Source organism: Heteronotia binoei, chromosome 12, assembly GCF_032191835.1.
Source record: "Heteronotia binoei isolate CCM8104 ecotype False Entrance Well chromosome 12, APGP_CSIRO_Hbin_v1, whole genome shotgun sequence".
NCBI classification, from domain to species: domain Eukaryota; kingdom Metazoa; phylum Chordata; class Lepidosauria; order Squamata; family Gekkonidae; genus Heteronotia; species Heteronotia binoei.
Window position 1 is genome coordinate 26,712,591 of NC_083234.1, and position 19,855 is coordinate 26,732,445.

The following is a 19,855-nucleotide window of genomic DNA, read 5'->3' on the forward strand; positions in this document are numbered from 1 at the left end:
AGCCGTCTCACAGGTCTGAGAAGACAGCGATGAAGCAGTAGAACAAAGTAAGACTCAAGCTGCACCTTTAAGACCATCAGCGTTTTATTCAGAATGTAAGCTTTCGTATTTGCATGCACACTTCATCAGACGAGGAATCAAGTACAGTGAGCAGCTACATATAGCTGGTAGGCAGCGGCTTAGAATGCTAAATGTTACAAATTTAAGATCCAATGACAGAATAGCAAAATTAACAAATTTACCTTTAAGACCAACAAAAGCTTTATTCAGAATGTAAGCTTTTGTGTGTGCATGCACACTTCTTCAGAGGAGGAATCAGGTATAGCGAGCGGAGCTACATATAGCTGGGTAGGTAGCAGCTTAGAATGCAAAATGTTACAATTTAAGATCCAATGACAGCATAGCAAAATTAACAAATTGAGCAAACCTTTGATCTGGGTAGCATGAGCGTGAGAAATCAATAAAACAGTTAACATGTCAAATTGTGAGAATGTCTTAATCACTTCTGTTAATCACTCTATTGTTATAAGCCTGGTCAAAATGAGGGCATTTCTTTCTCACAAGTTTTCCCCATCCAACTAATTTAACTTTTATCATGCAACATATATAATTTCCCATTAGAAAAAAATACATTAAAATATAGTGGAAGAGGGGTTTATGTAATGAGATAAACAGCCAATATCCCTATTTTGAGTATTTCAATACAAAAAATTATTCTGATACACTATGCTAATAAAGAGACCAGCTGCTCCCCCCCCCCCAATAAAATCCTGCCCATCGCTTATCTCGCACGTCTCTATTGGAGGGAACTCTACCAATCATCTCTTTGTTCTTCCTCACCCACCCCTTTATCCCATCACTAGCTCCAACGAAGGATTTGAAGGCACGTGTCTCTTTCGTGGTCCAATCAGTGATCAGAGAATGCGGGAGGCGTGCGCGCGTGGAGAAACAGAGATCCAAGTGGCAGAGAGACCTTTCGGATGGACTCTCTTTCCTCGCTCTCTATGGTTTGTTCCTCCGACGATGACGAGACCCAATCATCGATCTTCTTTTCTCCATCGGTCACCCATCTCTTTTCGACCGGCCGCTTCCGGCGGAAGTGACGCGTGGCGTTAGAGACTAATCTGACGTGGGTCAGGAAGTCGGGCTGGTTTCCCGGCGCCTCAGACCCGTTACCTCAACTTCTCCCCTTCCTTCCCCCGGGCGAGGCCCGGAGCCCCCCGGAGTCCACCATGCTCGATTTCTTCACCATCTTCAGCAAAGGAGGCCTTGTGCTGTGGTGCTTCCAGGGCGTGCGCGGCCCCGCGGCGGCCTGCACTGCGCCCGTGAACGCGCTTATTCGGTCCGTCCTGCTCCAGGTGAGAGAGAGAGAGAGAAGTCCTTGTTTTTCTACCCCTCAAACAGTCAGGCCTTCGTTCGCTTGCGGCTTCTCGGGCTTTGAGGAGAGATCTTTTCTTCGGAGTTTTTTGTCCTCATGGAAACAACAGAAAATACTTCGCGTATTTCAGAGTGCTTCACGTACATTCTCGCTGTGGGCCTTGCAAGAGGCCTGTAAGTTCTATTTCTTAGACCAGTTTTGTGTTCTATTTGCCTTATGTGATCTCCAGCTGGAATTAGTGCGTACTTTTACTTATAGCTTTGGTGCATCAGTTAGTTATTCATACAAATTCTGTTTGCTTGTTTTTGGTAAAAGCATTTATACTGTTATCCACATTTACCAATCGTAAAATGATATATGTTATTTGTTGTACCTGTGGTATGTTTTAATTTGTTCCGGGTTACTCTGTTCTTTGATGTTTCTAAATTACTCTTGATTGCTTAAATGTAGCAGACACATATTCTAAATAAAATAATTTTGTTTTTTTTTAAAAAAACAACAACACAAGAGGCCTGTAAGGCAGGCCAGTATTGTTCATCATGTATGGTAGAGCTGGTGTTGCACTGGCATACTTTGCCTGGTGAGCTTATGCAGTAGAAAAGGGCCAGAGTCCAGTAACACCTTATGTCTAGCAACATTTGTGGCAGGGGATGAGGTCTCATGAGTCAGTACTGCTCTCTTTTTCTGAGGATGAGCTTGTGGTTGAGGTGAGATTTGAACCAGTGGCCTCCTGGATCATAGCCCCCATTTCTCCTCCCTTCTGTGCTTCAGCCATATCTGTTTCCTGGGAAGTTATTTTGTGTTAGGTTTTGAAGGACACAGATCAGGGAAGAAATTGGATTTCTGCAATAAATAAGGATGCCAGGATGTTGACTGCAAAATCAGTAGATACATTAGTGTGTGCGCATGCATATTTGTACACCTTAAAACTGAACATATTATTGTCATGTTGCATGACGTTTTGGGGACCTTACAGTAAAGAAAGGAAATGATGGAATAAAAAATTTCAGCAAGGCGCAAGTTCAAAATGTGTAGGGCATTTAATTTCGCAGTTTACTGGAAATGAGTTGTGTTTTCCGTTGGGAAATGTATGGGAGTATCTGCACTTCTAAATAAGCCTGGCAATTAAATTACAGGTTTGAATGCTAAAGTATAATATTCCCTCCAGAGAGATTTCTTATTTTAGCAATTTCCTGTTTTCTAGCAGCTGCCTCTTAGTTCAGAAAATAATAGTATATTAAATATAGTATATGTAATAGTGATTAGATTGTTTGGTATCAGTCTATGCACCTGCTGTGTTTCCAGGGATTTTGGAGGGGGCTTTGCAGTACACACAGGGCTTTTTTTTGTAACAGGAACTCCTTTGTATAGTAGGCCACATACCCCTGATGAAGCTGATCCTCCAAGAGCTTACAGGACTCTTTAGTACAGGGTCTACTGTAAGCTCCAGGAGGATTGGCTACATCAGGGGTGTGTGGCCCAATATGCAAAGGAGTTCCTGCTGCAAAAAAAGCCCTGAGTACACATGAAAAGGTGGTTCTGTGTGAGGGAACAAAAAGTGAAGGCATCCCCTCTCCCAAGTTTTTTCTCCCTGGATTTCATTCTGTAGCCCTTCTTCCCTCTGCTATTTCAATATAACCCATCCCTTGAGCTTATCGCAACCCTCTTTCCTTGTTCAAGAGCAGTAATGCAAAGGTCACTTATTTCCAAGTATTCTGGAGTATTTCTTAAGCTGGACTTCTCTGCTTGCCTGTGTATGGTTTCCCCACCTAACAATAATACGTTTTTCACTTTAAAGCATAAGGAGGAAAGTGCAGAGGGAGGGATAGTAGTACACCCTTGGTGGAACAGCAGTGTGTATTTGAGATATTTTATTTGCACATCATATCTCATACCATCAATCTGAAAGAACTCTTAGAACTGATTAGATGAGTCTAATAGATGTGCATCCTGTTGTCAGGATTCACGTAGTGGCTCCTGCCATGTTTTGCTTTGTTTTTTTCTGTTGCTGTCATATCATATATTGTTGTGGGAATGGGTTAGGCTATTATGTATCTCACGGAGAAAGTGTGGTCGCTGGGCCTTCCTCCATTGCTCTGTACCATCGGGAGCCTGGGAATAAGATAAGGAGATTAGTTCCCTGTGAACAATGAAGAGTTATGTCTTTGAAGGCCTGAGAAGGGGGGAAGTGCTCTTGGTTTTGGGAATGCATTTAATGTCTGTAAGTTTCAGTTTCACTTCTAGCAAAGCCTCCATACGGAAAGGTTTAAACTGATAGCATGCCAATAAAGCTTCATCTATGCTTTCATAAGTAGAAATCTATCCGAGTGTTACTTGGCAAAACCTCACACCTCATACTTGGCAAAACCTCACACTTTGGTCTGGGCTCAAATCTACACAGGAAGTTTAAAATGGTGCTTCTGATTTTCTTGTCATAGAGTTTTTGCTTAAACTAAACTAAACTAAACGTCTGTGATGTAGCGGCTGCTGCCACGATATTCTTCTGTCTTTGTTTCCTTTACACAAAGAGAGTTTGAGGCTGATGTGATGATTTGACTATCATTATCCTGTGTCTCAGGCAGGTAATCTTGATCTTGTCCTTCGGGTCCAAGCTTGATTCTTTAGCCATTGGACCTCAATTTAGAAGGCTGTTTTCCAGCCAGAGTATACTCTTTGCGGTTTTTCTCTGCTTTGAGTTGCCATATGGTACTGCCCTGCAAACATGTCTGCCCTGCAAAGAGTGATTAACATGTGGAATTCACTGCCACAGGAGGTAGTGGCGGCCACAAGCATAGCCACCTTCAAGAGGGGTTTAGATAAAAATATGGAGCAGAGGTCCATCAGTGGCTATTAGCTACTGTGTGTGTGTGTGTATATATATATATATTAAAAACAATTGTTTTGCCACTGTGTGACACAGAGTGTTGGACTGGATGGGCCATTGGCCTGATCTAACATGGCTTCTCTTATGTTCTTATGTTCCTTGTTTTAGAATGCACCTTCATGGGACATAGAAAATGTTTAGCAATATCCTGTTGTATTGGAACATTTCCTCAGGTTATCTTTTCTCAGCACACTACCTTAAATCCTTTAGAACTGTCTGAGATTCACCCTATGCACATACATGCACAATGTTCCTATTTTGATTTCTTCAGAAGCAGACAAATTCTCCGTATGCATTTCACAAAGCCAAGATAGTTCAATAGAAGTTGTACCAAGAATGCTTACTGAGTGTTTTGTTATACTGGCAGGATAAATGACAATAAAGCTGGAATGTAGATTGTCATGAGCCATTGTGTTGTGAGCATAGGATAGTTGATCCTGGACAACAAAAAGTCTTGATCTTGTTTTGGCAAAACCTGTGTTGCTGGTTGAGTTGAAGGAGGTCAGAGGTAAACCAAATGACTTTGAAACGATAGATGTTTATAACCAGCTCTGGGAAAATCTAAGATACCTGGTTGCTTGGATACTTGCATTTGATACTGCCTCCTAGGATTTGAGGGGGAAAATGCTAGCCTTCCTGCACAGCAGACAGAAAAAAGTAGGTCACTGGCCAACAAAATTGGAGCTTAATTTTTACGGGTTCTGTAATGTGGGCCTTATGTGAGTCAGCATGTCTTGCTAATGTACTCCTACCCCCCCACCCCCCTTTCTTTTCAGGAGCGAGGTGGCAGTAACTCTTTCACCCATGAAGCCCTTACGCTAAAGTACAAATTGGACAATCAGTTTGAGTTGGTCTTTGTGGTAAGTGTGCTACTGTGTTTGAGGCAAGAAACAAAAACAGGAGAGCTTCTGAAAGGCTGCAGAAGAACAAATAGTGTTTTGAAAGATTTTTTTCTCCTCCCATGGTTGCTGAGTCTGTCAGCTGTCATTCTGTTTCCTTTGATTTGGAAAACTCTGAATGGCACTGAGTCTTCCACTGCCCTTTGTCTTGATGGCTGCCTTTCAGAAATGTTCATTTTTCTTTGGCTTATTCACTGTTTAGAAAGAACTGTGCAAGAGCTGCCAATTTTTAGCTAATTAAAATGTTGTTGTCATTTTTCTGATAATATCACGGTTCTCTGGCAGGTTGGATTTCAAAAAATTCTGACCCTAACGTATGTGGACAAGTTGATAGATGATGTTCATAAGGAGTTCCGGGACAAATATCGCAATGAATTCCAGCAGAAGGGAACTCTTGGGCTTCTCAATGGCACCTTTGATTTTAAAGAAGATTTTTTACGCCTCTTACGGTAACATTAGGCTTTCAGCAGCACCAACGATCCTGTTTGTTGTCGTGTTCCAAGTGTTTTATATTCTGCAAGCTGAGGACTTGGGCTCAGTAGACGTGAGGAGTACAGGCAGAAGGGAGCTTGGCCCTACTAATAAACTGTGTCTTTGCTGTGTTTGGCTTTTCCCAAGCTCATCATGTCTTTTGGATAAAACTGGACTGCAGTTAGAAAAAAGCTGCCCATTAGCAGAGCTATATATGTATATATTTCCCTCTGGGTTCTGAGGCATTTATTAAACTAAGCCAAATGGCCTTCTGGTCTTCCGAGCTTGGTTCCTTACAGCCTGCAGTGATGCACTAAGAGCCAAGACTGGGTCTGCGCTTGCCAGTATCTCTCCACCAGCTTTCAGATTCAAGGTTGGCTGAAGGCATAGTTGTGGCCTTAAGAGATGACCAGTCATTCTTCATTAAGAATTGTCCACGTATGCCCAATACTGTGTTTAGGAGGGAAAGCAGCAGGGGCAGCACTACCAAGTAGGAAAACAAGAGGAGATAGATCTCAGCAGGGGCCAGGAGATGATGCATTGGAAGTAAGGTAGAAAGTTACTACAATCAGTGGTTTTTGAGTCAGTTTTTCAAGGTCAGCTAGGTCCCCTAGAAAGCAGCATGTGACTAATAGCTTTGTTTGCCCTCAAAAAAGCAGTTACTCTACTTGTGTTTGTTTTTAGCAGAGTTCTAAAAACACTTTGCTATCAGTAGCTTGTTTCTTAGCACTTGCTGAGATCCAGCACTAGCATTAAACCCTGATTTCATGAAAGGCTGGTTTTGAGTATTTTTTTTTGTATTCGCTAGGAAACTTCAATGGGGAGAATTACAAGGGGGGAAAAATCACCAAGTGCTAGCATTGTAGGGTCATAGTGTGTTTAATTTTTGAAAAAGAGATAGACGAAAGGTTTGTTGCTTCAGGGCAAGGAGAGAAACATGGTCAGATCATTCCATATGATGTTCCGAGGTCTCTAGGAGGAAGGTAGGGACAGAAATTCCAAACATGTATTGTTCTGCATGGTGATTAATGGGCACAGTTATTTAACCTCCCCCCCCCTTTCAACCAGGGAAGCAGAGGAGAGCAGTAAAGTCCGAGCTCCCACTGCCATGAAGACATTTGAACAGTCGGCAAAGTCCCAAAAAACAGTGAAGTCTATGATAGAAATTCGTGGGGAGAAACCAAAAGAGAAAACTAAGAACAAGAAAAACAAAGGTTCCAAAAAAGAAGGTGAGTAGGTAACTGCCATGCCTGTTTTGGTGTAGATCCATAAAGCTAAAATGTTAGGGATTTTTTTTTTACTGTTCTGCATGCCTCACTATACATACAGCTGTGTAAAATGCTCACACTCAAAGTTAAATAAATATGGACATCCTGACATGCAAATGTTCAGTAGCCTTAGTTGAGGAGGAAAAGCTTCAGATGTATATTATCGAACTCATTTTACTGAGTGATGCCTCCCTTTCCCCAATTCAGGCTTTTGTGGATAAAGTTGGATTTGCACAGTTGGACAAGCTTAGCAGCGCTCATTTGTTTTTCACTGTTTTCTCTTAAGGCCAGGACTGCCACTCCTCTGTTCTTCTGTACTGCTGTGTTTTATTCTAACAGTTCCATTTTAATAAGTTTCAGGAGCTGAAGTAGCTGCAGCCCCCAAAGTGCCGCCAGCTGTTAAGGAGGACCTTCCTGTTGCAGCCGGAGACAGGGAGGAACTATCCAAGGATGAGATCCTGCAGAAGAACCGGGAGGAATTCTTCAGGAAACGCCTGAGGGGGGGAGATAAATCCAAGTAAGCGTGTTGCCTCTCCTTTGCCTCGGCATCCTGACACCCAGAATATGGATAGTCACTTCGTTGTAGATGTGTCCCTGAGCTGTAAGAGTTTACCATGACTTCTGGAAAACTAGCGATAGTAATGCTGGATGCGGAGGCACATGCTGGACTTATGTAATCTTCTTGTGGAAATGAAAGTTGTTTCATAGTCATAGTTTCTCCAGCCACCATTGGTGGCCTTGATGGGGTGACCTCTTTTTTCTCTAAATGCTTTGGAACAGTAATGGCTGCTTTGCATGTCACAGAATTGGTGGGCATGTGCTATGTATAAACCAGACATACACTGTAATACATGTGATGGGAAACAAGCCTTTCTTTGATCATACACATCCACCAGTGGGATCTATGATTGGCCCTGGGTGCATGTGGTATCGATATATGCTGTAAAGAAAGTGTGTATCTTACGATGTGCATGTGGCATGACCTGCAAGTGTCAGAACATGTGCGACAGTCCTCATTAAGCTGCACTTCCCACATGTTCATGTACCTTAGAGTGTCAGTATTTTCAGGCCAAGTTTTCCCTGGGGTATTAAACCTGCATGTGGGCTCTGTAGCACTTCTGACTGCAGGCAGGAGCTTTTCTATGCATTAAAAATTCCATGCATGAAGAAAGCTTTCATGTCAGCATGCTAAGCTGGTACTTTTCTCTCTGATATGCAACTTTCTAGGTATTCTTTGTGTAGAGGAGCATCCAGTCAGAGATCCCCCCCCCCCCCCAAACAACGCAGCCATAGTTTTATCGCTTCAGTGAGAACAGGTCTTAAGGGTTTTGGACTGTATTCAGAAATAAGCTACTGTGGTGAATGTGGGGGGGAGACACATCTCTTAATTTGAGTTAGATATTGGAAAGTATAACGGATCACGGAGTTTGACTTGCTCAGCAGGGTGGTTAATGAGCCCACAACGTTTGCTGCTATAGATTATGTGATTTCTCTCACTGTTAAGACCTAATGGACTTTCTGTTCTGCTTTTTAGCAAGTCTCCAAAGCCGGACACCTCAAAAGACAAGGGGAAGAAGCCCAGAGTATGGGATCTAGGGAACTCTAATGCCAAAGTACTTGATTATAGTAATTCAGCTACCAATGGGAATGCAGATGCTTGTCCTGTGGAAGAGTACGACCCAGATATGGTAAGATCCAAAACACTTCTGGTTGTCAGAATGCAAAGTATCTGCTTGAGCCCCTGGGACAGTACTACAGATCTGCAGTAAAATGTCTCACTCTCTGAACTTCACTCAAGTGAACTAGAGCATCTTGCATTCCAGAGGAAGTTTGGGATGCATACTCTTCACCTAATCTGGAAAGGTTTTCCAATCAGCGGTTGAGCTATTATATGCAAAAGTGGAACATTCAGGCTGTCAGATATGTAGCTGATAGTACAATCCTGTGCACACTTAGTGGAAGCTATCCTGTTCATAATGTTGATTGCATACACAGTAACATAAGTAGTTGTAAGCTACTCTGAAGAACATGTGCATAAGACTGCAGCCTTAGCATTGGAATTCATCTTATTGCCTGGCGTTTTCCCCTGTTGTAGTGTGAATCTGTGAAACAGCTTCTAATATTTATAAAACAATGGTGACATATGGGACTTGAGAACTTGACGTTAGATGAATGGTGGGGTTCTTAAGGCCCCTTTTCCAAGAACGTTCTCATAAATGTTCTTGGAAAAGCTGTCTCATTTGCCAGCATAATGCATCTTAGCTGCTCATATGCACATGGCCTTAACAACCTCAATGTGTTCCAGTACTATTTCTAGAGCAATTAAAGCAAAGGATGAACAAAAATACAGACTTCATTTTTTAAAAAGGGAGTTAATACCTGAACTCTTGTATGGTTTGGTAGTATGAAGTGGGATCTGCTCTTGCTCTTCTCCTTTCAAGGGAGACTCTGGGTCAAACTAGACAAGATGGTGCAGGTTCCATGGTTGGGGCTGTCAATTGTTTTTCTTTGTAAGTTACACCCAAGCAGGGAGATCTGTTTCTGGTTGGGACTGGGGAGACTGAAAACCCTCTGCAGAGATGCCATTCCCCATGAGAGCATATAGCCACCCTTATGTAGCTTGTACCCTTGCACTTCTTTGAGACTGTTTCAGGTCTGGAAAAAGGCACCCAAATGTGTGTGTGAGGATATGATTACCCTCCTTCCCCTGTAGCCCCAATATGAAACCAGTCTCCAGTACTCCTTTTTTATTTTCAAAGGGAAAAGAAGCTTTGTGGCTCTGAACACAGAATTCCCAGCATCTGGGCTGCTTCTAAGGTAGGAAGCAGAGCCAAGGACTCTGGAATGTCTTCAACTGACCATAAATGCTCTTAAAGAGAGAGGGAGAGAAGCAGCATGGTGTACTTCTAACTCTTGGAAACAGGGCACAGATGCAAGGCCCACTCTCCAGAATATCCCTTCCAGAAATAATTAATACTGTTCATTTGGGTTCATGTAAACACTGGCGTATGTAGGTTGACCCAGATTTCTCTGCCCTCAATCAGGTCCTTGTGGATCCTGATCATGAGCCTGGCCGTCTCCGTGATCTGGAATATGAGAGTGAAGAAGAAATTGAAGAAGAGAAGGTGGTTCACAATTCTTCAAGTGCCAGGTGAGACCACGCTAGCCCTTTGTATGCATCTCACGTTCTCATTTCTAAAGTGCCTTCCAGTGCTATGTATATAGCTTCTGTGGCAAAGCAACTGGCTGAAGAATGAAGAAAGGTGGGGGTAGGAATAGAATAATAATGGGAATCTACCCACCTTGATCCTGTAGAGTTCTGATTCCACACAATGTATCCAGTATTTCTCACTATCATGAATGATGCATTCCCCCCCCCCCCCCAAAAAGCACCAGTTGGATAGATTCTGCCCAAGGCACACAGTGCTTCTTGGATGCAAGTTTTGCATGGCCATGAAACTTGACTAGCTGTTGTCCTTGGCAAGTTAATTCCCTGATCCTTTATTTTGTTCTCATGAAATGATTTGAGCTTGCTTTGTGCTTCACTGCAGACCTGGGCAAATGGAGTATCAATTATGCCCTTAGGTACGACTTCTAGGATCCTTTGTTTTAAAGTGAGTTTGCTTGCTGCAGACAATGAAGCTAGGTAAATTAAAGGCCTCACGTTTTTGTGCCAAGAGGTACTGAGTCTTACTAACACTCCCCTGTGCTGTACAGCAGTTGAATACTTCTAGGACCATCTTTTTACCAAGCCCATTATTAGATGTGCATGCAGTAACTGCATGCAAAGAGCTGCCATGGTGTTTTTTTGAAGGTCAAGTGGAACTGAATACTGACCTGGTTTTCATCTTATGCCAAGTTTCTTCATAAAGCTATGTGATAACAGCACCTTCTCTTTTCCAGCGTTAAGAAAGGTGGCCTTGGAGGCATGTTTGGGATGCTGAAAGGCCTTGTGGGCTCTAAAAGTTTAACCAGAGAGGACATGGACCCTGTCCTGGAGAAGATGAAGGATCACCTGATTGGTATGTTTCTGTGTACCTCTGGAAGGACACACTGATAAGTTGACTTGGGCTGTCTTTTGTCATGGTGGCTCAGGCATTCTGGCCGGTCCTCCTGCATTGCAATTGAAAGGAGTTGAGTCTTGTTTGTTTCATAGGACAAAAGAGAAGAGACACCCTTACTTAGCTGAGCTTTAGAAGAAGTGTGGTACTTCCAAATGGTTCAGTTGTTAGATGAAAGAAAAGAAACAAAGGAGGGAGAGACAGTGGGGATAGATGGGTTGGCTGACAGCATAACTTATGGTGTGGGTAATGATGATGAAATGATTAAAGATGATGATTAAATGCATTCCAGATAGCATTCCAAGACTCTTCTTTCTCCATTTCCTCAACACACTTTCCTTTCTTCTTACCAAAGCAGTCAGACGTACCATCTCAGAATATATATTGGTAGTTGTTTTGACTGTCCATGCTGTCAAAATTATCCCTTTGGCCCTCACAGTCACACATTATCCAGGCACACTGGGCACAGACTGCACTATGGGCAGATGTCCCTAGCACAAAATCCTTAAATGTACAGACTGTGCCTGATATAAGCTGATTGATTTTCAGAGTCTGTATTATCCATGTATGTCGAGTGGGCCTTAGATGTCCTGCCTCCAGTAGCACTCTAAATGGCTGTTTTGGGGGTAATGGACCCTATGAGAACATCCAGTTGTCACTTAATGAAGCTTTTGTGCTGCTAAATATTTACATGAGCAGAGCAGACGAGTTGCCAAGGATGCAGAAATCCTTTCCTCTCATGTGAGATCAGTAATCCTTCCTAACCAACACGGCTACTCATCTGAATCGGCCTTCTGTAGCTGTCAGTTGTCTATCTAAGAGTTGATGCCTCAGATGGCTTCTGAGGAGCTTAAACCATACAGGAGTGCCCTAAAATAACTGCTGAGCAACTGTCTACCTTATAAGATGAGCAAGACGAAGGGGCTTGGAAATGGGGATGCCAGGTCCAAACCTCCAAGGAGCAGTCAATTTCACAGAATGAATGTGGGCAGTGCAGCTCTCAGATTGGCCAGCTAAATGATGTTAACATGTGGCTGAATTCCATGTATGGAGCATGTAAACAGATCTCTGTCCAGACTGTCTGAACCAGCATTGTTAAAACCTTCCTTAACAATGGGGTTTTCATCTCTTCTCAAAGCCAAGAATGTTGCAGCTGACATCGCCGTCCAGCTCTGTGAATCAGTTGCTAAGAAACTGGAAGGCAAAGTGATGGGCACCTTCACCAGTAAGACTTGCTTTCTCTCTGTGAAGTGTATCTCTATTGCAGTCCTTCTATATTGCTTTCCCCAGATACATATATACCAAACAACATTCACAAATTACAAAGCCTTGTAGTACGGCGCAAGGATATAAAATATAGAGCCATAAATTTGTACACCCAATCCTTGCAAATTTTTGCACCTAAAAAAAAAGTTGTCGGTGAATGGGTTCTGGAGGCCTGTGATGTCACACACACACACACACACACACAAATAGATGTTCACATAACATTGTATGTGGGTTGGTGGATGCATTCATGGGCCCACTGCATGTACAGTATTTCTAGAAAGCTGCCCAGCTGTGCAGTGTTCCATCTTCAGTTTATTTCAGTAATATTTTTGTGGTCACTGGTATCAGTCTAGGTTTCTGTGTATTCACCATTTATCCAATTTCATTGAAGAAAGATCTTTGCCCAAAGGGACTTACTTGCAAGTAAGTGTGTTCAACTAACAGCATAGCATATTGGGTTTTAATTTTTTTTTTTGTCAGGCTGCCTTTCCAAGTTTTTTGCTGCCTTGAGCTAGGCTCTTGTAGACATGGGCAACTCTTGGTGCTGGTGGGATAGGGAAGAAATACTTCAAATGCAGTTTGGCCAGTGGCTCTCTGTTTCCCTGTGGTTCAAGAATGATTCTGGAATTGGGAGGGGTGTGTGCTATGACAGTGTGTTGGTGCAGCATTTTATAAGGGTTAATTTAGCATCTCGTTACTAGTTGGTGGGACTTCCTCTACTGAGGGAATTCTCTGTGGGTGGGGGATTCTCGGGCAAAGAGATTGTCTGGAATGTTGTAGCCTGAGCAAGCAAAAAATCAAACAGCTGCAAAAGCAGCCTTACTGCAGAAATGTGTAATGACTGACAAGAGGGTAAAAGGGTTGCTGACAATCTGAGCAGGTCGTGAATACCAGGCTACCCTATATGATGGCCAGTGTTGTGTTTTTCTGATGTGGAACATAGATCTCTGAGCAGCGAGCTTAGAGGGATGGAATAGTAGTCTCATTATGATGAGCCTTGGACAAGGGTGGGTAGGCCCAAGCACCAGGAGAAGAGAGCATGCCTAAAGGTCTTTCAAAAGAAATGTTAGGCATAGTCACCTTGCAGACCACTGTGATGTGTTTCTGATACAAGGTGGGATTAGTATGAGGTGAAGTAGATATGTGAGTCTCTTCTGACTGCCCCAGATAAAGATTTGCTTCCATTTTCCCAGCGGTGACTTCAACGGTGAAGCAGGCCCTTCAGGAGTCTCTGGTACAGATCCTGCAGCCCCAGCGTCGTGTAGACGTCTTGCGCGATGTGATGGATGCCCAGCGCCACCGCCGACCCTATGTTATCACCTTCTGCGGGGTCAATGGAGTTGGGAAGTCCACTAACTTGGCCAAGGTACTTAGAAGGCCTGCACGGTTTGGGGACAGGTGCCCTTCTTTTCCCCTGACTGTTCTTCTATCTAATGTTGAAAGTGAGGAGATAGCTGTAAGTAGGATCCCCCATTTGTAATTTTTGCATCATTTAATAGGCCATGCTAATAATGCTTTGCTTCAGTACTATTTTCAGATTTCTGGTGGAGCCAGCTTGGTGTAGTGGTTAAGTGTGCGGACTCTTATCTGGGAGAACAGGGTTTGATTCCCCACTCCTCCACTTGCACCTGCTGGAATGGCCTTGGGTCAGCCATAGCTTTTGTAGGCGTTGTCCTTGAAAGGGCAGCTGCTGTAAGAGCTCTCTCATCCCCACCTACCTCACAGGGTGTCTGTTGTGGAGGTGGGAGAAGGTAAAGGAGATTGTGACCGCTCTGAGATTCAGAGTGTAGGGTGGAATATAAATCCAATATCATCTTCCTGATTTCTACAATCCAAATACTATTGCATTGTTAATTAGATGTTCCTTCCTGGTGATTGTATCAACTTATGCCTTGAATTCCAGTGAGAAAGGTGGACTATCACAGCGTAAATAAATAGCTTGGGGCTTGGTCAAGTGACATTCCATCATGTCCTGTGGGTGGGCATACAGTGACCTACATTCACGCAGGAAGCCTTGTTACTCAGCCCTTAAGTTCTTAGCAGAATCTCCAGGATCTACTCAATATAGCGTAGCTGTCACTGTGCTGCCAGATCCATAGTATACAACCCTTCAGCTTTTATGCTTATTTTTATAGATAAAAGTATGATACTTACCCATATATTCATTACTTGTTGACTGTAGCACAGACTTGAACGAGCTGTTCAAAATTAAACAACACAGATACACTTTTCTCACCAGGGCCTGGCTCAAATACTTTGTGCCTCAGTGGAGACAATTCATGCATTTGGCTGAGAGGTGTCTAGTAATCAAGTAGTGTGTGTTTATGTGCCAACCAGCCTACAATAAAGAACGTAAAACCATTTCCATAACATCTCATTGAAACTTGTCAGACTTTCCCAGTGCTTCCAGTTTCTCTTTCTAGCAACAAAGATCTCTAATCAGTGATAAATGAAGTGAAAGCTGAGGTTCTTGGGATGCTGAATTTCTGCATCTAATGCCAAAATCCAGACATGAACAACAGACGTGCAAGATATGCAGCCTTGTATGTTGTTAGACGTGGAAGGAAGATGCTGCATTTATGCCTCATTCAGATGCTGGGGAGTTGCCTGCATCAAGGGTAATGTTCTGCTGCTCGTCCCTCAGATTTCTTTCTGGCTGATTGAAAACGGGTTCAGTGTCCTTATTGCTGCCTGTGATACGTTCCGTGCTGGAGCTGTGGAGCAACTGCGCACTCACACTCGCCGCCTGAATGCATTGCACCCACCGGAGAATCACAGCGGCTGCACCATGGTGCAGCTGTATGAGAAGGGATACGGGAAGGATGCTGCTGGGATCGCCATGGAGGCCATTGCATACGGTAAGGCCATCCCTGCCCCTTTGGTCCTGTCCTTCCATGTCTTGCCGCCCATCCTAAGTCACCACATATCTGTGGCTGAAGAGTCCCCTCCCACCATTTCTGGGGAAGCAGCAGGGGATAGCCCTAATGCTGAGCATTCTCTCAGCCCCTTGGAAGTAGGTGTTAGGAAAAAAGGGAGGCTGAAAAGAGGCTCCTCTCCCCCAGTCCATCCCCAGCCTTTTTTTCCGCCTCCTCTGTAGGCAGAGACAGCCATTGTCTCCGCCATGCGTTACCTGTCACTCAGCAGTGGTCTAAAAAGTTTTCAGATTCAGACTGCCCAAGGTTGCTCAGTGAAATGGCTGTTTGCTTGGTGTTATTCGCAACCTGAATTGCTAGAAACATCTGTGCTTGGAAAAAATGTTTTATCAAATAATTCAGCATTCTGAGAATCTCAGTTATCTTTTTAAGAAGCATGTAAGCCAGGACTTCCCACTGTGAAGATAAGGCTGAGAACTTCTGAGCAATTCCTAGTAGAAATCCTGGAACCCAGGCAGAGACAATAAGTTAACACTGAAACGTACAAGATATCAGAAAAAAGTATTCAGAGATCTGCAGAGTTGTTCATTTCTAAATTGCAACATACTGCTTTTTCCAAGAAAGGAATTTGGGTTGCAAATAGTTGATTACACTCAGCGCTTACGTATAAAACAGCTCTGAGTTCTACTGTTTCCTGAACCTAGTATTACAGAAATTATCGTATGGGGGTGGGGTGGAGTGAAACACCCTGTCTTGCTTATATTGAGATAGGCTGGAATCCTTTGCAGTAAGAAATGGTTAGTGACTTTGGACATAAATTCCATTTGAAAACTAACTCAACCCAGTCAAAATGGCAAATTGCAGATCAGGTATTTGCTGTCTCAGGTGTATAACCTGGAGAGAAATCTCCAGGTACACCCTTTAAAAATAGTAGCCTTTCATTTCCCTCAATGATCACTTCACGTGTATTCCTCCTCACCTGCATGCCCCTTCTTTGCAGCACGTAACCAAGGATTTGATGTCGTCTTGGTGGATACCGCAGGCCGTATGCAAGACAACGCTCCCTTGATGACAGCCTTGGCCAAACTTATTGCGGTCAACACCCCTGACCTCGTCTTGTTTGTGGGAGAGGCCTTGGTGGGAAATGAGGCTGTGGATCAGCTGGTTAGTTCCAGAACTCAATTTGCTTGATACGCATATATATATATATATATATATATATATATATATATGGAAATGGACCAGGAAGCATGGGGCATGGTCAACACTGAGCACCCTGTGTGTTTCTGTGTGTGCACGTACTCACAAGCATGCTTGTTTGTGCTAGGAAAAATGTTTATTCAGCCAGCTGTCGTTGGAACTCTTTATCCGGATCGTGTCCTGTTTGCTTCTTCCGACAGGTCAAATTTAACAAGGCCCTTGCTGATCACTCTATGGCTCAGACCCCACGCCTCATTGACGGGATCGTGCTCACTAAATTTGACACTATAGATGACAAGGTAAACAAAGCCCAGTTTATTTGCATCACGGTGGAAGGGGGTCCCCTTTGTTTTTTGTCCTCTTTAAACAAACAGGCAAACAAACATATGTATGGCTTTGAGAGTCTTGGACCCGTGTAGGCAGCATCTTGCGAAGGCTGGGGAATGAAAGGAGAGCTTGAAAGGGGCTTTGAGCAGTCATGGAGTGGGCTCTTTTGTGTCCTAGCTGCTTTACGTGGGGCTGTTTCTTGTCCAAGGGGGGGGGCATACCTGCAGAGCAGGCTGAAGACCACGTTGACTAATAATAATGATGATGCCTTTAATAAGGTTGTCAGATGTATTTCTGACCTTTAGATGCATCATCAGGGAATTTAAAAATCCATATAATAGATTTTGATTGGCAAGAAGTATAATTGCTAACTAATTCACAGTTCATAATAAACTGATCCTCCTAAGAGCCGTTAGAGCCACTGGATTAACAGTGGAGGATTTATTAACCGTTTTTATAGTATCCTTGGGGCTTATCTCTTTTGTTGTCAGGTGTTGTCACCTGATCCTTTGGTTCATCAACCTGTAGTCTCTTTGCTGTGATGTAGTCATATTAAAATTGCAGAAGGGCTGGCCTGGACCCAGCAATGCTCAGAGGTATTTTTCCCCCTCCCAAGTACAGCCCCTCCACACCAGCTGATAAACTGCTTCTGATTCTTGCTCCTGAGATTCAGCAACAGCTGAAGTGGCTGTGGGAGACATTAAAACTGGAAGGCAGACAATCACATTCTGGGTCACAGCCTGTGCCTTTTATGATGTTGTAAATTAACATGCTGCCCTCCCCCTTAAAGAATTTTGAAATAATTATGCAGAATAAATTGATTTACATTGTTTATTCTGTTCACATTATTGCTCAGTGTCAGATGGGGCAGGCATGTTTCCCATACCTGCCCTAGGGCCCATATGCTCCTTTTCCTGTTTTATCCCTAACCAAGTAGAGTCGACATACATTGTACAGTACTTCAGCAGGATTATATAATAAAGTGTCACCAGGAGGCAAGAAATTTCTTAACTAATTTGTGGTTATCAGCCTTACAGCAGCCCCCACATAATGAGAGAGATGTCACCTTACAATAATAAAGCGCCATAGAAGGAATCATATTTTCTCTTTGTCTTGCCACGTTGAATATTTATATAAGAACGTATTAATAGCTGCAGAAGAATTATGAAGCTGTCTTTCCATCCGACACAATTTCGCTGTGCAAAGTAACAAAAACTTGTTCTGATCCTGTTGAAGCCAGCTAACGAGTACTCTATTCCGTTTGCAGGTCGGTGCTGCAATCTCTATGACATACATCACTAGCAAACCAATAGTGTTTGTTGGTACCGGACAAACCTACTGTGACCTGCGTAGCCTTAACGCCAAGGCTGTGGTTGCTGCTCTCATGAAAGCCTAGCCACCAGTTATTATTGCACCAAATTCCTGTTTGCAGATGTCTGAAGTTCTCTTTTATTCATTTTCCCTGGCATAGTGCAAAACAGAGTGGAGGGATACTGGAGGAAGGGGCTGCTGCTTTCTTCCTTCCCCCAATAGGTTCTTCCTCTTGGTTTCAATAACGCACACTTTCCTTTATGTGACGAGTGGATTTAATTTGACCAGGGAGGTGCCTGTCTTCAATCATGTTCTACTGATTTAAAATTATTCATGCTGGTCACACACCTTGGCTCTAGTTTTTTGGAGCTTAGGAGTTTTTTGGGGGGGAGGGGAGGGGGGTCTTGCTCTAACTAAAAGCATACTTTGGCAACAGAAACCACAGGGTTTTGTTAATGCAGCCAGCCAGCTAGCCTTCTTCCCGTGTCCTTTCATTCTACCTGCAGAGGTGAAACCAAGAGCTTTGTATTGTTCATCCCAGTTACTGGGTGTTATAAAGTCGGGGGGGGGGGGGTTGCGCTGCCACTAAGCATTTAAAATGTAGCAGAGGTTCTTTTGGGGCTTTTGCAACCACTGAAGAATGTGCTTGAAGGTAGTTGCCTTGGCCTGTTTCCTCACAGTAAATTGGCTGCCGTTGGTGGTGCTGTAGAGTGGATGTAGATGCTGCCTACTGCCGGTTTTAGTGGATCAAGCATAAACACTTGCTGCTTGCTTCGGTCATAGCAGCTCACCAAAGCTTTCAAACCAAAAAGGGAAAAAAAAAACAATTGAAATGGTGAGTGTTGCTGCTTACAGAGGGGCTTTGGGAGGGCAGGGTTGGGGGGGCATTGATGCCTTAAATGGTCTTGCTTCCCACGGGCAGTGGGACTCTCCATAGCAGGGCCATCCAAATACTGCCCCAGACCGTAGTATTTACAAAGTGCAGGTCCTTGCTGTTTCTAACAATTATCTTTCCACCTGAGCAGAGAGCTGCTTCTTGTTACATCTTTTTATTAGACAAAACCCAGGCGGATTCACACAACTGTTGTGCGCTTCACTGGGTGTACCCAGCAGCGCTTGGGCTGAAGGTGTCCATAATTCATTGTTGAGCATAAGCCGTAATTATGCATGCCACGTCCAACGGCATGTGCTGGTTTGTAAAATTGAAGCTTGTGGTCAAAATGCAACATGCTGGATGGCCTCCTTACCCCTCTACCCCAGCAGAGTCCAATCGGAGAGAGGGGGGGGGGAACATATCTGTCCCTAAAAAGGACTACTTGTGTAAACTGACGCCAGTTCTGATATCACAGCAGGCTGGGGCTGGTCTGTGCTAAATTCTCTTTCACAGATTAAGGCTTCTATAACTTTATACCAAACTTTCTTTCAGCAGCAGAGGCCATAATATAAATAGTTAACATGAGCATTTGCATGCTTCCCTTTCCTGCACTGGCTTTTTTTTTTTTTTTTGCTTTTCCAAACCAGTCTGTGAAAGGAATATTCTGGTGGGAAAATGCTGGTGGCTGCTTGCTGCTTTTCTGTCCCCTCCCCCCCCCCCCCACCTTCAGAGTGCCTCTTGATCCTGGTAATAAAGTGCTATGTTGGATAATACAAAACTCTATGAAGATGTCTCGTAGCTTGGTATTGCAGATGTGCTATCTAGTGCAATAAGTTGAATGCTGTCTGCTAAAAAAAAAAAAAGTAATTTATATAATAAAAATTCATTGAAAAACTTTTGCTGTGTCACTGTCAGCAACGGAGAAAGCCAGCAACTAACCACTGGGGGATTTATGAAGCTGCCTTATACTGGATTGAGATATTGGTCCAACCTAGTCTACTTTTGCTCTTTCAGCACCTCATAAGTAAAATCTGATAAAC

General features: G+C 43.4%; 1 protein-coding gene across 1 annotated transcript; it reads left to right on the plus strand.

Annotated features, from left to right (window-relative positions):
• Positions 1-1,092: 1,092 nt before the first annotated feature.
• On the plus strand, positions 1,093-19,709 carry SRPRA (SRP receptor subunit alpha). The gene is made up of 14 exons (XM_060250904.1): positions 1,093-1,358; positions 5,039-5,122; positions 5,447-5,610; positions 6,701-6,861; positions 7,255-7,417; positions 8,435-8,588; positions 9,945-10,051; positions 10,804-10,922; positions 12,100-12,186; positions 13,424-13,596; positions 14,875-15,088; positions 16,104-16,267; positions 16,504-16,602; positions 17,898-19,709. Exons 1-14 carry the CDS (start codon positions 1,233-1,235, stop codon positions 18,024-18,026), a joined length of 1,944 nt encoding a protein of 647 aa, XP_060106887.1. The 5' UTR covers positions 1,093-1,232; the 3' UTR covers positions 18,027-19,709.
• Positions 19,710-19,855: the final 146 nt, after the last annotated feature.

Coding starts and splice junctions, on each gene's coding strand:
- SRPRA (XM_060250904.1), top strand. CDS start 1,233: ATGCTCGATTTCTTCACCATCTTCAGCAAAGGAGGCCTTGTGCTGTGG. Junction 8,589..9,944: donor AAGAGTACGACCCAGATATG/GTAAGATCCAAA, acceptor GCCCTCAATCAG/GTCCTTGTGGATCCTGATCA. Junction 15,089..16,103: donor CATGGAGGCCATTGCATACG/GTAAGGCCATCC, acceptor CCTTCTTTGCAG/CACGTAACCAAGGATTTGAT.